At 40.1% G+C, this 17,811-nt stretch overlaps 1 protein-coding gene across 1 annotated transcript; it reads right to left on the bottom strand.

Annotated features, from left to right (window-relative positions):
- Positions 1–4,968: 4,968 nt before the first annotated feature.
- On the bottom strand, positions 4,969–16,616 carry LOC108793554 (olfactory receptor 1020-like). Its single transcript, XM_018564532.1, has 4 exons — positions 15,694–16,616; positions 12,989–13,226; positions 7,516–7,751; positions 4,969–5,029 (listed from the first exon to the last, which is right to left on the bottom strand). The coding sequence occupies exons 1-4, from the start codon at positions 16,614–16,616 to the stop codon at positions 4,969–4,971; spliced, it is 1,458 nt and encodes a 485-aa protein (XP_018420034.1).
- Positions 16,617–17,811: the final 1,195 nt, after the last annotated feature.

Raw genomic sequence — 17,811 nt, 5'->3', positions numbered from 1 at the left:
CACCACAGAGATTTCCTGGATTTAATGAACATTAAGTATGTATTCTTACACATTCCAGTTTGTCAGAGCTACCAAAGCTTCCTCAGGTTCACCTTTTGAGACAAACATCAGTTTGTGGCCCTTCCTTTCATCCTAGCCTCTGCTCCTCACGTTGTTCACCAAGGTCTTGATCCCAGTGCTTGTTCTCAATCTGAGGGGGATCCTCATTGTGGGACATCTAAACAACCTTCGCTTAAGGGTGGATTCTAGGGATGCACAGATACCAGTTCAGATACCAGTGCCAATACATGCTACAATCATACATTAAAACTGGACGCACAAATCCCAGGTACTTGGTCTGACGTATGCCCGGACCAAACCTGCGGTACGTCAATCACATGTGGCTATACACAGTTTTGAACCAAGCGTGGCATCCCGAGGACGTGCCGATGCCACTCTCAGCCTCACCCTGCACAGAGATTTTCCAGCTCGCAGGACAACAATCTCAGGCCAGCAGACAGAGAGAGCGATCGTCACCAGGGTTGGGTAACTCCACAGTTAACCCTTTACCCACCAAACGTTCGCTGCCACCATGTGTTTTTTAACAGAAACAAAGACCGTGCCCAGCAAGTGCTGTGACAATTTAAAACACTTAATGCCTCTGATACCGCTGTCCTCTCACACAGGAATATGACAGGATTCACTATACAGTAGCGCTCTTCACAGAGGCAAGGATGCTTTAAGTTCGTATTTAGAGAGTAGAGAAAAGCTTAATGAATTTTAAGATTGTCCTTTAATAAAAGAAACGGTACAGAAAAAGATATTAATAAAAAGAGGCACAGTGAAATAAAAGGGAATAAATAGGTGAATACTTAACAGTCCTGGTTTTAGGAGTTCTGACAGAGTTCAGAGTTGTATAAGCAAAGGAGAAATCTGCAGGGCTCTTCTTCAAGCAAACTTTCAGCAGATGATGTCCAGAGATGGGAGGGGAACTCTTCTGTGATTATAAGACTTCTTGATGTTGCTGGAGCGCCTTTCCTGATGTTTCAAGACAAGAGCCTCTCTCTAGCTACCTCAGCAGCATCTTTTTGTTAGCCCTCCAGGGAGTGTCACGTAGCCGGCCCCTAGGGCAGGGCTGGGGAGGGAGAGCAGGAGGGACGCGCCTTTATTTTACAATATTACTGTACAATTCCAAATTATGAAATGGAGCTGAAAAGACTTGCCTGTAACTGTATAGAGCAGTTGATACACCCTGCATCAGAAGCGTTGAACCCTTGGACAATCCCGCCAAATATGTGAGAAAGAACCCTCTGTGACAGTAATAAGGTTTGAGCATATAAATATTAACCCCTTCATGATCGTGGCCTTTTTTTTCCCTTTTTGTACCCATGTTATAATCTACATTTTAGGCCTGAAAATTACTTCAAACCCCCAAACATGATATATTTTCTGAAAGCCAAGACCCTGTAGAATAAAATGGCAGCCGTTGCAAGCTTTTATATTGCCCGATATCAGCGCAACTCTTTATCAAACCCCAAAATTCAGGAAAACATGCACTTAAATGCCCCAAAACACAATAAAATAACCATTTTTAAATACAATATAAAAGATGAGGTTACAACTAATACATAGATACCCAACATGCCCAGGTTAAAAATTATGTGCGTCCATGAAACTGCAACAAAATTCAGTACCCCAAAAAGTCCATAGATGACGCTTTAAAAGCCCCTACAGGCCATCATTTTAGAGATACGCATAAATATTGGCCCTAGAATTATTGCTCTCACTCTGGCGTGCCTGGCGATACCCAACATGTGTAGCACGATCATCTTTTCATACGTAGGCGCACCCAACACGTTTACGCAAATACGCGCGGGGGACAAAAAATGTTTTCATTATTTTTACATGTATGCACTGCATGGTATGAGTTCTGTCACTGAAGAATAATTGTTGATTGTTTAGATGTGCATTTGGATTCGGACGAACTGCCAAAACAACGTATTTCTGTCAATTTGGCAGTTCATCCGAATCCAAATTACTATATATTTGGGCATATAGTAATTCCTTAGTGTTTTAAGTTTTGAATCTGCGCTTAATGGATGCTCTAAGATGTCAATTAAAAGCTGCTGCAATATAGACAACTGTGTCTAGAAGAATGTTATACCAGATATAAAGCGCTAACCATTCAATTAGAGGGAAATTAATCTAACTCTGTGATAACCTAATAGAGTGTATACATTTTCTGATATTCCATCTAGAAATCCATGATCTGATTGTGAACAACTTGATAAGTGAAATCAATCAATAAGTGGAGGCAGCTCTATGCATTAGATACTAACCTCGTGCAACAACCTAAGTGTCAATAGGAATTTGGGTCTGGTACTATTAATAATGCCTGTCCCTCAATCCTTATATACCACAATCTCAATATATGTGTATCAATTAATAGTGATGAGTGTAAATATTGAATTGATATGAATTAAATGCATTAAGTGAACGCCGATAAAATGAGTGCAAAATAAACAAACTTAATAACCATAAATCATTAAACAAAATGCATAGTCTTCTAGCCACAAATAATGGATAACCCTTACGTGCTAATAGTGTAAACACCGTGATTAGTCCACCCAAAAGTCTCTGTGGCAAATCCTATCTCCCACCAATCTGTGCAATAAAGTGGGACCTCCAGGAAAGGTTTAATGAGATTTGCTGGAGATCATGTAACTGTCAGACGTCCCCCCTCCAAAGTGCGCACTCACCGCAATGTGTTGGCTGTGACAAACAGGGTACACTGAAGACGCTGCAGCACTGTGAGTTATCAAACTAACGCCTGTTGCGGTGAGTGCGCACTTTGGAGGGGGGACCTCTGACAGTAACTATCCAGACTATCCAATTTTGCGGTGAGTGCGCACTTTGGAGGGGGGACGTCTGACAGTTACTATCCAGACTATCCAGAGTTAGATTAATTTTCCTCTAATTGAATGATTAGCGCTGTATATCTGGTATATCATAGTAATTCCTTCTATGGGTGCCACCATCTAGGTGCATCTGACGCAAGGCTGTAGCGAGGGCGAGGCTACTGAGGCTCTCGCCTCCCACGCAGATGTTGGGGAAGGGGGGGGGGCACAACCATGAGGGAGAAGTTGGGCGGCACAGCTCTGCACAAAGGATCGGTACATCACTGATATGTACCGATCCTCCGCCGCTCGGCCACGCACAGAGCACAGCCTGCAGCTTTTCCTCTGGATGCCCGCTGCTCTCCCCCATCTGTATGCAGCGGAGATCCGAAGAGAAGTGAGGGAAGCCCTGCAGCCTCGGGGGAAGGGGAGCGGAGGAGGGAGCCCATGTCACAGCAGCATGGCCAAGCGGTGAGGAGAGAGAGCCGCTCGGCCAGGATCTGACAGCCGGCGGCTCTCTCTCCTAACAGCACAGCCATACTGCTGTGACAGCCGCTCCCTCATCCGCCCCCTCCACCGGCTGAAGTGCTTCACTTCTCCTCAGATCCCGCTGCCTACAGATGAGGGAGAGCAGTGGGGATCCAGAGGAAAAACTGCAGGCTGTGTTTTTTTCATGGCCGAGCGGCGTAGGATCGGTACATATCAATGATATGTACCGATCCTCTGTGCAGAGCAAACGCTGGAGCGATCGACTGATCACTCCAGTGTTTGTAAATAACTGGGGACACAAAAGTCATAAATCCTGAAGCACTCCTTATCGGAAATCCCCAAAACAAAGTAAATGGGTGCTTGAAATCACTGCGGATGGCGCCGCACACAAAACAGCTTAGAATGTTGATGTCACCAGCACACCAACACGACAGAAGCTCATAAGTCACTGCAAATCCATTTATTGATAAATGTCACTCAGAATAACATTGTTATTCTGAGTGGCATCCTACAATAAATGGATTTGCACTGACTTATGAGCTTCTGTCGTGCTGGTGTGCTGGTGACATCTACATTCTAAGCTCTTCTACATAGTACTATGTTTCCCCAGTTATGAATGAACAGGAAGTGCTTTACATCACTTCCTGCTCATTCATGACTTTCTCAATGGGTAGTAGCACTCACTACAGAGGCTTCTTCCCATTCAGAAACTGCTTGATAGTAAATATTTTCTGAATGAATGGGAAGCCTCAGTACTTTCCATTCATTTAGAATAGATGCTGCCGAAAAAGAGATTGAGGACTCTGTGTCCTCAATTTCTTTTTCTATTTTAAAAGGGAAATATCAGGAGGCTGTTTAGATCCCTAATATTTCCTCGAAGCCCCCCAACAGTAAAAAAAAAAAAATCCTGGAGGTTGGGCACATGACATCACATGACACCGCGCGTGCGCAGCGCTGGGTGACATCACACACCTGTTGGGGGGCACTTTTTTGTTCTTGCCTGTTCTTGCTCAAAAAGGAGCTAGCTACAGCTCTGATCTCACGTCACATAAGAAGACACACCACCCTCTTGGGTGCAGCAAGATGTTTTTTCAATGTGCAGTTTCGGATTCGGAGGCTCTTTTCCTCCGAATCTGAAACAGCATAATAATTCATTTTGTCCAAAACTTTATGCTGTACACATCTACCATAGTGTCCAAAAACTTTTCTTATAATCTTACTTTTTCGTGAATAGGGAATATTAAAATTGTTCTCTTTTTGCCATCCCAATGTCCCGTTTTTGACTCAAGGAAATATGGTCAGCCTAAATATAACCCACTGGGTTTGTTTGATCTTCAATCAAATGTTGTGCACTTTTGCTTCTTGATTGTGTGAAAGACCTCTTGTCCTTTTATAGGTTGATTAATATTATGTATGTCGGCATTACACAAAACATTTGTGTTTGCTGGTGCTACATATGGTCCAGAACTTAAGCATGACTCTTTTCCAAAGACTCATCTTCATAGTAACCATAGCATACTAGTCACTGGGTTTTTTTTTAGCATGAAAGTTTTTTTTTATTGAATGAAACAAGCAAGATATACAATATCAGTTAGATATACATTCAGGAATAATGAGGAAGAAAGTCGTAACCAAGTTTCAATGAACATTCTTCGATCCTTAAACTACAACAGGACAAGTAACTTAATAGTTAAAGCTATCAATAAATACAAATCTAAGGATATATGGAATAAAGACTTTCAATAGGACTATCATTGGTGATACAGATCGGATATACACAGAGATTTGACATCTCTGTCAAGAGGAAGAGAGAGAAAAAGAAGAAAAAAAGTGGAAAGGAAACCATAAGAGGATAAATAGAAGAAAGAAAGAAAGAAAGAAAGAAAGAAAGAAAGAAAGGAGGAAAAGACTATGGAAAGTCAAAGGACATCAAGTTGACCTAGGGAACCTGTCAATTTTGTTGTGAGATACCATAAAGAATATTGAGAAATGGACATTAAGGGGGTGATTTACTAACCTAAACACACGCACGCACCAGGTGTGTGTGATTTTCACACAGCAAAACGTATTTATCAACCAAAAAGTCTCTAAAAGCATATTTCCACTAATGCCATATATGGAAAAATCATGCACATGATGCATATATAATGCTGCTTCACAGTTTAGACAAAAATGGTTAGCTCATGCATTTACATTCCTGCATTCATCAACGCAAGCAACACAACATAGAGCTAATTTACACAACATCACCTTGCAATTCATGCTTGGTTTTGCACAACACACCTGCTGGGTGTGTACACACTACAAAGGTGTTTAGATTCCACCCATAGATCATGCTGGGAGGGAACACACTACAGAGGTGTATACATGTTCGTGGCGTGTTTATAAGGTTAGTAAATCAACCCCTAAGTCTCGCAATTGTTGTATAGATAGTTCAGAAGTGAGATAGGGAGTGTAGGTGGATATGGAAAGTATGAATTGATGGGGGGTCAGATGATATCCAGTTTGTTAAGATGGCTTTCTTAGCAGATAGGAGGCAGAAGTGTTCACAACGAGAGAGAAGGGAGGGTCTATTTAATGATTCCGAGGGTAGGGCATGGAATAGACAGAAGGCCGGTGATAAAGTGTTAGTTTTAGTCGAATGTGAGTTTATGTATGCGATTATGGCAGACCAGTAGTTTAGTATAGTGGGACAGAACCAAAGTAAATGGGAAGTTACCGGAAGGGGTGTTTACATTTGGGGCAAGCTGTTAGCCATGTGTTGATGGGGCTAGTATATGGTATATTAAAAGAATGATATGCTTTGTGAATGATCCTAAATTGGATTTCTCTCCAGGATTCACTTATCATAGATTTCCTAAGTTGTTGCCACCCCCGTTCAATAACAGACAGGGTGTCGACTAGTCACTGTTAACATAGAAAAAAAATACTGGCAGAAATGGTTTGTGTTGAGAAGAATGTACTGTATAGTAGCCTTAAGAGCCATGTCATAACAGAAAATTATTGTTGCAGCATAAATTGCATTAGCCTATTTGTACCATTTACCATCAGTGAAAAAGAGAGCATCTGAAATAACACTAGCTTAATTTTCCCTACTGTAAAAATGCTGAACCCATGGCATTTTAATGTGTCCTTGCTGGTATGAAAAATTCTATCATAGAGCTTTTAAACTTTATAGGCTATTAAGCCCAAAACACTACATCGGTAGTGCAAGGTTTTTACTCTGTGGGCTAAATAAAAGGATGCATTCTTTTGATGCTGCAGAGAGTGGCAAAGTTCAGATAATTTTAGTTCCCTGCGTACCCAAAATATAAAAGGCTTGGATAAGATACACACTAGCATCTGCCTCAATGGCAACAAATTGGCAACAAAATCTGTTTTTCCACAAAATTGTCTCAGATTGCATTAATCCATCATCTTCCCAAGTGAACTTGCAAATTCATGTCACTATACTACCTTGTTTATGTGGACTCAACCCACTAAACAGATCTGCTGAAGCATTTCGCCCTGGAGGTGGCGAGGGTGATGACAAAGTTGTTCAAACAGCACAATCCCCCTAACATAGAAATCTCATAAATGGAGCTATCCAGTGAACTAGTAATTCAATAGTATGTTTTTTTTTTTTTAAACCCAGGAGATCAATCCATAAATGTGTTACTTTTTGCGATACTCCTTCTCCCCGTTTTGCATATATGATGACAAAGTTGCTGTTTTCATGACAAAAAAAGTGAAAAATAGCAAAAATGGTCAGTTTGTCATCAGCTAAGGTGTTCTTGGATTTTGTAGGTGGTTCAAAAGCACTGCAGCCTGGGGCAGTGTGACAACTTTGTCACAATATTTTATTAATATAGTGGGATATTTTTGGGTTAGGGAATGTAAGCATTTTTGATAACATTCCCTTCTATTGTTTCTACGTTTTGTACTGTATTGTTTGTGTCAGTTTGGAATTTTTGGTATCTATACATTACACACAAACAATTAAATCAAAAAATAATCAAAAGGAGTTCACCAAACTAGGTTTATTCTCCTTGTCATCTTACTGAGAGCAGATTGGAGTTCTTTATTTCTCATGCTGTAGATTACAGGGTTCAGTGCTGGAATTGCTACTGTATAAAAAACCGATACAACTTTGTCCTGATCTGTAAAATACTGGGCGCTAGGACGTAGATACATAAACAATATTGTGCCATAAAACATTAAGACAACAGCCAGGTGAGAGGAGCAAGTGTAGAAGATTTTACGTCTTCCTTCTGTAGAGCGAATTCCAAGTACAATATATATTATGTAACCATAGGAAATCATAATAGTGACAACTGATATGCCGCTGATGCAGGTGACTGATGCTAAGAGCACTCCTTCATTGACAGATGTGTCTAAGCAGGCAATCTTTAACAAAGGGGGGTAATCACAGTAAAAATGATGAATGCTGACTGAACCACAAAATGTCAGTTGCAAAGCATAGAGAGCATTTAACAAAGAAGTCACAATGGCCATAGTGTAACAGCTCGCTATCAATTGTCTGCAAGTTGCTTCTGTCATAACGTGGTGATATTTTAATGGTCTGCTTATTGCAACACAGCGGTCACATGACATTAACCCCAAGATCAAGGACTCTAGACTGCCAAATATGCTAAATAAAATAAGCTGAAGCATACATGCACTGTATAAGATAGTGGTGTCTCCGACAATCAAGATGTCCAGTAGTTTGGGGGTGATGATGGAAGAATAACAGAGGTCTGAAAAGGACAAATGACTAAGAAAAAAATACATTGGTATATGGAGACTAGGAACAGTCTTAAATAATATTATAATGCTAGTATTTCCCACAATAGCAAGAATGTATATAAGTAAGAAAAGTAAAAAAAGAAACTTCTGGAGACTGTGATCATTAGTTAAACCCAATAGGTCAAATCTGCCCAAAAAAGTGTGATTTTTTGGAAAATACATGTCTTGCTTCTGAAAGTCTATTGCATATTCATATCAAATGTTTGGTGTAAAATATAAATACAAACATAATATTATATGACCCTCAGGGGACAACATAGCTGTCTGCACGGATCTGTGAGATATGACAAGTTGCAGCAGGTTAGGCTTTTTTTTTTAATTCTTTGTTAATAATGAAAAATGAGGCATTTGCACACATGATATGCGCAGAACCGTGTTACAGATTCTTCCAAACCATCATGTGCATACATCAATGTTTATTTAAAGGTTTTGTAAGTAATGTCAGTTGGTTTTCCTTTTCTGCACATTACAAATTATTACTGTTTTTTTTTTACATGCCGTTTAATACATCCCATTTGTAATTAATTATTTTATTATAAGTATTTATATAGCACCATCAATTTACCATTAATGTCTCAGAAAAAAAGTAAAGTAAGCAAATAGAAGAATCCAGAGAAGTGCGAAAGAGCGAAGAAGGAAGAGAAAAAACTAGAGCTCGTAAGATTTAATATGAAAGGCAGCATTACTGACCCTTAAAAGTGATCATTTACATGCTTCATGGTCATCTTTGAAGTGTTAGATATTTCTTTTGTTATGCCTATTTTTGCATTGTGAGAATCTTTTACATTACATTTCCATTAGCTTTCTTCCCTGATATATATCATAAAAATTTCTTTTATGATATACATTCATAAAAATGCTCTACAAATGTTTGCATGCTTGCAGAGTGATCCATCTATAGCTTAGTAGCTTAGTGGAAAGGAAACTTTCCAAAACCTCAGAATCCAAACCCTCTTCATTGCTGAGACATGTGCATTCTCTAGGCTAGAGGGGGCACAACCTCCTAATAGGAGAAAGAAAGATAACCAGTAAAATAAGAAAATACTATTTTACAGAGAGTAGTGGATGCTTCAAACAGGCTTCAGGCCGAGTTTGTGAGCCTATTAGTAGTGAGCTACTAACCTGCTGGGGATAAACATATGTCTGTGTTCAGAAGGAAATGTAAAAAAAAAAGGAAGACTCAATGGATTTATTGGCCTTTCTCTGTCATCAGTCTTTTATGTTTTCATACTGAAACATCACACCCATGCCATGTCCCATAGATGCTATAAATAGATGTAGATATCTGCTACCAGCAAAGAGCACTTACAAAAAAAAGCATGTACTGTGTTATCTCTAAAATTGGTATTCCTTTTATATGAAGTCATATAACATAATCAATTAGACTTTTCGCTAATGGATGCAATAGGGCTCTGTGGACAATCAACTAAATAGAAATAGCTGAATATTAACAGCAAACCACAGTAACTCTCAGAGCAACATTCTTGACTCAAAGGACATATACTTTTAAAAGTTTGGCAATATACATTCATCAGCATGAAAGTCATGTAGTTTTATATTGAAATAAAATCTTAATGATATATTTGATATTGAAATAAAATCTTAATGATATCTTTGAGTTCATGAACAGTCTTCATAAAAGTATTTTTTATTTAATAATATGAAGTGCAAAAAACAAAAAAAGTTCCATGCATAATCTAAAACAATATTAGCTGAATAAAAAATGTTGCAGAGATGTAGGTAAAGTCCCAACACTTGGTAGCCCAACTACTCAAATCAACTCAACTACTACTGTAAATCATGCCCTTTGTGTTCTATTTTAGTTCTTAAAAAATGCATGTTATAAAATATGTTGGCTGCCACTGCTGACCTATCTGTTAGTTACCTGTCTTTTATGCATATCCTCTGGCTGGATTCAATATTTTCTTAGTCACTGGTCCATAGCAAGCAAGCAGTTTAGGAATCTTCACCTTGCTATCTAGTAAATGATGACTCAACATGACAACCGAGCATCTAGAATTGTTGCACTGTCAGCAAAGGCAGCCAAGTTATTTTTCTTATGATTGGTTTCATTTAAGTTGTGTAATAACTTTTGACATATTTTTCTACTTACTATGAAATATAGACGTTCTAACAACATAACATAAGGTGCATCAGTCCTAGCTAAGAATATGCAAAACAATGTTTCCACCATTATCTTCTGTGCAATAAACACATTATCCAGAAGGTTCCAGTTCTATAATACATTTGTTCTGCTATTATTTATCTCTTACCAGTTTTAAATATATAAGAAATTATAAACAATAACTATTAAGATATCAGCTATATATAGTATATATTCTTGAGCTCTCTGGGAGTGAGAAATCCCCTGAGTTTGCACAGATGATATCATTATATTTTACATTTGAAGCCTAATAACAACATTGCTCTGAGGATTAATTTAGAACCACAAATATTATTTACAGTCTTTTCACACTATATCTAGTTGGCATATATAAGTATGTGTAACAAGCATAAAAATGGTCGGCTTGAATCTTCAGAGAACCATCTGAGTGTCCTGGGAGTCCTTAAAACCTTCCATTATTGGATAGAAAGTTGAGATTTACCCATCTTCCACACTTGACTTCTGGTCCATCAAATTGTTGGGTGGCCTAATGAATATTAGACAGGTGCAGGATTTGGGCTGGAGCTTAAAGTAACACTACACTCAGGAGTTAAATCTTACAAATCACCTCAAGTAGCTTAACTGATGACAAAAATGTATCTTATTTGTGTATCACTCGTCTGTAGATCCTCAAATCATCTCTGAAATGGTGCTGACACTGTCCTTCCTTCTAGAGGGTGGCTACTTTTGTTCCCCATGGTCCCTGTGTGTGTTGCAAAGTAGTCACTACTCCAAGCTTGCTCCCATGATGTACTACAATCTCACATTTAGGGGGTTATTCACTAAGTTGCCGAAGGCAGCCTAGTGAATAGCTGAAGTGAAGTGAGCCGAACGCCGGTCGGCTACTCACTTCAGCCCTGTATGACTGATTACAGCCATACATTGGCTGGCTTCGGCTCCCTTCGGTTCAAGAAGTGAAGAACACTTCGAAGGGAAGAACACGTTCGACTCAGCCAACCCAGATCGGAACCTCAGGCAGTTCACTTGCTGCCGTTTGCCCCTATTTTCATAGGGGCCAAGCGGCATGAGTGAAAAGCCGAATGCCTCCGAGGTAGCAAGTAGAATAAAAAAAATGTAATGTAATGTAAATGTGACCCTTCAGGTTTTGTAGGAAAGTTAGGAGGGACCCCACTTTAAAAGTAAAAAAAAAAAGAGTGTGGGGTTCCCCCGTAAAAATCATACCTGGCCCTTTAGGTCTGGTAGGAATTTTAAGGAGAAACCCCTTCCCCCAAAAATGGGAGGAAAAAACGTGGGGTCCCCTCTAAAACTCCTAACCAAGCCCTTAATCTGAGCACAGGCCTGGCAGGGCCGGAAAGGGGGTGAGGCGAGCGAGCCGGCCCCCCTCCCTGTACCATACCAGGCCACATGCCCTGGGCATTGGGAGGGTGCTTTTCCAGGGTCCTTCCCTGGAAAAGCACCTTTCCCCCGTGCCGATGGGGACAATGGCCTCTTCCCCACAAGCCCTGACCCTTTGGTTGTGGGGGGTCTGTCTTGTGAATGAGTAAGGGGTACTTGTACCCCTAAATATTCACTTAAGGTTTAAAAGTAAAATGTAAAAGAAACAATCCTTTAATTGAAACAAACAAAACAAAGGTTTTTGGCAAGTCCTTTAATCAAAATATAAAAACAGCAAAAATAAAAAAGTGAATACACCGCTGTGACATCATGGCCGGCTCCGCCCATTTGTTGTCATTCAATGACAGGCCACTGTCCCCAAATTACCTGATGTAGAAACTGAGTTTGACAATTCATTCCTCTTCAATTCAGTCTGACAGGGCTATTCACAAAAGGGTGAAGAGTTTGGAGAAGGCAGGATAAGTGAACAATCTAGGACAACATAGCTGAACTGAAAAGTGAGCTGAATTGGATACTTTTTCCACATCAGCTATGTTGTCCTAGATTGTTCCCTTCTCCTGCCTTCTCCAAACTCTTCACCCTTTTGTGAATAACCCTGAGAGTGTATCAGAAGGCCACAACCTGGGAGCTTTTCTGCAGCTTAGTGCAGCATTCCTTGCTGGGTGGGCTTGTAAGTACAAGGTGACTCCTTAGACTTGCACCCTGAGTCTTCATCAATTTGGCCACTGACATCATATTTTCAAGCCAGAAAGCACAGGCCTAGATATAGAGACACATGTTGGGATAGAAGGCATAGATAATTATTTTCAAAAGCTATTTTCAGGTTTGAGGGGGTCAGGTGATTTTTCTGGCAGGGAAGCAGTAAAAGGAGAAAAGGTGCCAGACACATATTCCCCAAAGTGGCGGGTTTTTTCTTGCAATGAACACTAGAGTGTATTATCTGAGAGACAATAGACACATGTATTTTTAGTACTAGAGCAAAGACCGCAAACTGCAAAGTACAAGGCAGGATTTACCCTGCAGCAAACATTACAAATTTGGCAAATGCGGAAACAATCTGCAGCACCTTTACAATGCCATAGCACTGAAATAGGCCAGTAGTGGTGTCTGGATGACAATTATTAGTTTAGATTGCAGCATCACCAGCAGGGTTTTGTAATCATTGATCCAAGACTGGTTTATCTTAATTAATGTGAGCTGGTCCACACTATTATCGGGCAGGTGGATTCACTTCCCTGTAACAAAAGCTTCTGCTCTGCTGAATGTCCTCTCAAACAGCACACTGGTTGCAAGGCAGACCAGAATCTCCATCACTTACTGTGCAAGCTTTGCCTGGTAGTCCAGCCTGATTTTCACTTTTGCGAGTGTCCACATCAGCCTTGGACCCAATGTAGTCAACAATCATGTGGTTCAGGGGCTGCCTGTGAGTGCCCCTTGCATCCAGGCCTGGGTGCTGGAGCTTCAGGTAACTCTTTGAGCAGAGGGAGCTGCAGCCACCACTGCTACTCCTTTTAGGGATCAGAGAATCAGAGGCACGTTGGTCATCAGAGGGGATCCTGCCACCATCAGGAAATGCAACAAAGAGGTTCTTATGCAGGACCTGCATAAGGTGCATTTTGGGCCTCCCCTCGCGATAATGGCAGTAGATTGGCCATTTTATGCTTGTGCCAGGAACCTAATAGTGGTCCCTCTCTTTGAAGACCTAAATACTGGGGTCCTTGTGCAGGTATTTGGGCATAAAAGACCCATTCACCACAAAGTGCCTACAGCAGAGGATACTGAGTTCTTGGTGTCACTGAGGACAACACTGCCCTCAACAATCTCATCTCACCCATGGACAACTGCCCAAGTTTGGGAGGGGGAATTGTCACCCTTAAAGCTTCTCTCATTTTCTCCTTATCCTCCGTTCCAGAACTCCAACCCTCCTCCTTCTCTGCCTCACAAGCATGTAGGCAGTAGGCAAAGGATCCTGCTGTCCCTGAGCCAACAGCAAGCCTTCTTTCCCCTATTGCTGTGACTCCAGTGATCAGTCCATCAGGCTGAGAGAAATTGTATCACTGTTGCCCACCTTGTTGTGGCTTACCATTTTGGTTGCCTCCTCAAGAGGAGCCAAAATGCTGCATGCATCCTAAATGATGAGCCTTTGAGGTGGTTAAAAGAACCCCAGCTCCCCAGAGCCTGTCATTGCACCATGATTGCAGAGGTCATGGCACGCTGCAACATAGCCAATGTTAAGTTTTAGCATGTGGGAGTATCACAGATGAGGCGGTTGGCAGGCAGCTGATGCCGCTGCATTTCTGCCAGGCAAACATTGCCTGGGTATGACCACCTAATGTGGCCACAAACCCTTCTGGCCTGATGAAAGACTTACTAAAAGCCAGGGTTGCTCATGTGTCACATGTGTAATTTTTCCAAGGCAAAAGGTGGCCCACAGGGTAGTGCCGTTATTACACATGAGCAAAAGCCACTTTTTAAGTTGAAATAAATTAGATTGGGGCGCAGCTTCTGTATTTTAATTTGAATTCCCCTTTTGCAGAAAAAATAAACCCCTGGGTAATCTGAAGAAAAAGCAGTTTGTTTAATTACGTTCCTTCCAGATTGCTTCCTGAATGGCAGGGGCTGGTTCATTATAATCACCTGGTGCACTTTCAGCGGTTGATTTACTAAAAGCAAATAGACTGTTCACTTTTCAAAGGGAATTTTCACTTTGCAAAGGAATTTGAGAATAAGGTGAAAATTCACTTTACCAAGAATACCCAATCCTGTACAAAGAAAATGAAAAAACTCATGATGATGGAAGTCAGGAAGTTTCACCTTGTTTAATAAGCTCAGGGAAAAAGGGTAAACAACCTATACATGAACCACTCAGCTTTCTGATGAGGAAAGTTGCAAGGTCTGCATCTCTTTAAAGTATTTAACCCTTTGGGAGTATTACATCATAAATGAAATTCCTACTACATGGGATACCTAAATTTTGACGTATCTTAGTGCAGACATCTGAGAAAATCACACAACCAGGAAATTACATTTCTGGGGGCATTCTGTAGACCCACAGTGTACAGAACACCTCCTGCCATATTGCATTACATTTTTATAACTGTTTTAGAAAATTATAGAGGCTACATATTGAAATGGAAAAGTGCTTTTTAATACCATTAAATTAGAAAATGGCCTGTGTAGCTATATTTTTTTTATGAAGGTGGAGTTCTCTTTTAAGTGAAGCTTATCAATTAAACAAGTGATGCCAGAATACAGTGTTGCTGTCACTGTCTGGTAAAATCATACTGTTCTGTAACACTGCATACAGCTTAAAGGCAGTTTAAAGGATTGGTGTTTTTTCTCTCGATGTTGCATTAGAGGATCCCTTCCCTCTGTACAGTATTTAGAATTTTGTTTTGCTTTTTTAAATGACCCATATGACAGTGCCCAGCCCCCCATTCCCTTTATGACAATAGCTTGCCTATTAGCCTTAAACATGTCCAGAATTTTAGTATCAAGATTGCTCCCCACCTCCCCCTCTTCCCCCAGGAAGACTTCAGTGGAATGCACTGCTGACTTCAGCTTTCGTGAATTTCAAACGGGTCGGCAAATTCCCCCGCAAATCGAACCCAGGCAGATTCACCTACATACAGGAAGAGTTAAGCTTTACAGGGTTATTCACTAAAGGGTGAAGAATTTGGAAAAGGCAGGAGAAGTGAAAATACTGTAACTGATTTGGAAAAATTCTCCAATTCAGCTCACTTTCCAGTTAAGCTATGTTGTCCCAGATTGTCCACTTCTCCTGCCTTCTCCAAACTCTTCACCCTTTTGTGAATAACCCTGTCAGACTTAATTTCAAAATTTTACTAAAAGTTTTGAAACTTTGTGTTTACAGCTATAACGTGACATGTGCACCAAAAATCTTTGTGTGAATTATATGATATCATATGAAGGCTATTATGGTTTTAAAACTGCAAAAGCAAAACCTGACATTGTAGTAAGCATCTGAAGCTACCTTTTGTATTCTATAATATCTGTGGTATGTGTTTTCCTCTCATTTTCATCAACGATCTTGCTACCTCCTTGTTTCTCAAACTATAGATCAGTGGGTTTAGCATAGGAATGATCAAGGTGTAAAATACTGAAGCCACTCTGTCCTGACTCATGAAGTAACTAGAGGATGGTCGCATGTACATGAAAACGATGGTACCATAGAACAAACTAACTGTCATTAGGTGAGATGTACAGGTGGAAAATGCTTTCTTCCTGCCCTGCTTGGATTGGATATTCATTATAGCAGAAATAATATAGCTATAGGATACTACAATAGTTGTGAGTGAACTAAATTCAGCAAGCCCTCCAAAGATGAACATCACAAGTTCATTCATAGTGGTATCAACACATGATAGCTTTAGAAGAGGAGGGACATCACAATAGAAATGGTCTATTACATTACTTTGGCAGAATGGCAGTTGAAAAGTACAAGAAGTATGAATTGTTGCATTGAGATACCCTCCAAGGTAGGCAAGTCCTATAAGTTGTCTGGTGAACATCTTGTTCATAACCGTCATGTACAATAGAGGATTACAAATGGCGATATAGCGGTCATAAGCCATCATCCCTAGCAAAAAGCACTCAAGACTAACTGAAGCACCAAACAAATACATCTGCATGACACACTCAAAGAAAGTAATAGACTTTGTAACCGACAAGAAGGTTTCTAAAGTCTTTGGTGTTATTATAGTAGAATAACAAAGATCTAAGAAAGAAAGGTTATTTATAAAAAAGTACATGGGTGTATGAAGCCGAGAATCTGCTTTGATGATTGCCATGATGCCAATATTAGCCAGGAGAGTCATGATATAGAAGAGTAAAAATAAAGCAAAAAGAAAGATCTGAAGGGTAGGGTCATTAGTGAGTCCTAACAAGACAAAGTAAGAGGGGTTTGTGTTATTCCATGTGCCCATCTGGTGAGATAAAATGTACTTCTTTCTCTGAAATGTATGTAAAAGAAAACTCTGTTAGCTACAAAGGTCACCTATTGTTCTAAATCAATACCTTTAAATACTAAAATATCTATCTATCTATCTTTATATCTCTTGTCTACAAAGTTTGCCTCATTCAGTAAATTGTAAAGGGAGAGCTATAATCCCTGTCACTTTTATTTACCATGTTCACCATTGGGGAAATTTACCTTCACATCCTGTCCGATAGTCACAACAGTAAGTGAGAGGAAATCCCTCCAAAGTGAGGGAAATCCTTGGTGGTAAGCAGGGTCACCATAACTAGTGTCCCCACTGGAAGATTTCCCATCTATTCCTGTTTTGATGAAAACCCAAAATTTGGGATTTTCTTTCCCAGCAATAAAAACCTGAAGGGTGTTCTAATCCCTCTTCACTCTATCCAAGAATTCAAAATCTGACTTCAGTTGCACTAAGTGCTGTATCTTCTCAGATTTGGGGACAGACCACCACAAGGTGGATCCTCATTGGTTTTTATGGTTTACTCTTAGAGGTGCACCGAGATGAAAATTTTAAAACTGAAATGTAAACGGAATGAAAAAAAATGTCAGGCTGAAACCGATTTTTTTTTTTCTAACCTTTTTTATTTAATTTTTTATAAACTTTTCATTTTTTTATATTTTATTTTTCATTTATTTTTATGTATTTAATATTTTAATTTTTTTACTTTACTGTTGGGGGCTTCGGGGAATATATTGGCGGTCTAAACAGATCCCTGATATTTCCCTTTAAAATAGAAAAAAAGATTGAGGACACAGAGTCCTCTATCTCTTTTTCTGCAGCCCCTGTTATAAATGAACAGGAATCCTCTATACTGAGTGTTCCTGTTCATTCATAACTTGTGGAAATAGTATGTTTACCATGTCCACAATCATGAATGAACAGGAAGTGATGAAGATCACTTCCCATTCATTCATAATTGGGGACACAATTATTTACAAACACTCTGCAATCACTGATTACTGAGTGCTTGTACCGGCTCTCCATCCTGACTCGCTGTCACAGGAGGCTGAGCGAGCAGTGCGTGGAGGAGAGCTCAATCTCCACTAACAGCTGACTGCTCCCCTTAACCGCCGTCCCAGCCTCCTGTAACAGCTGACAGCTGTCTCTGCCCCCACACCGCCACTCTCCTTATCTGTCA

Source organism: Nanorana parkeri, unplaced genomic scaffold (genome assembly GCF_000935625.1).
Source record: "Nanorana parkeri isolate BGI_ZX_2015 unplaced genomic scaffold, ASM93562v1 scaffold758, whole genome shotgun sequence".
Taxonomy (NCBI): domain Eukaryota; kingdom Metazoa; phylum Chordata; class Amphibia; order Anura; family Dicroglossidae; genus Nanorana; species Nanorana parkeri.
This window is presented reverse-complemented; position numbering and strand designations above follow the sequence as displayed.

What these genes read in the sequence shown, in the direction of transcription:
- LOC108793554 (XM_018564532.1), bottom strand. Translation starts at nt 16,616, where the DNA reads ATGGGCACATGGAATAACACAAACCCCTCTTACTTTGTCTTGTTAGGA. An exon ending in TACCAGGCAAAGCTTGCACA is followed by an intron (nt 7,752 to 12,988) that starts GTAAGTGATGGA and finishes CCTTTGTTAAAG; the next exon opens with ATTGCCTGCTTAGACACATC. An exon ending in TATCTACGTCCTAGCGCCCA is followed by an intron (nt 5,030 to 7,515) that starts GTATTTTACAGA and finishes GTCCTGTTGTAG; the next exon opens with TTTAAGGATCGAAGAATGTT.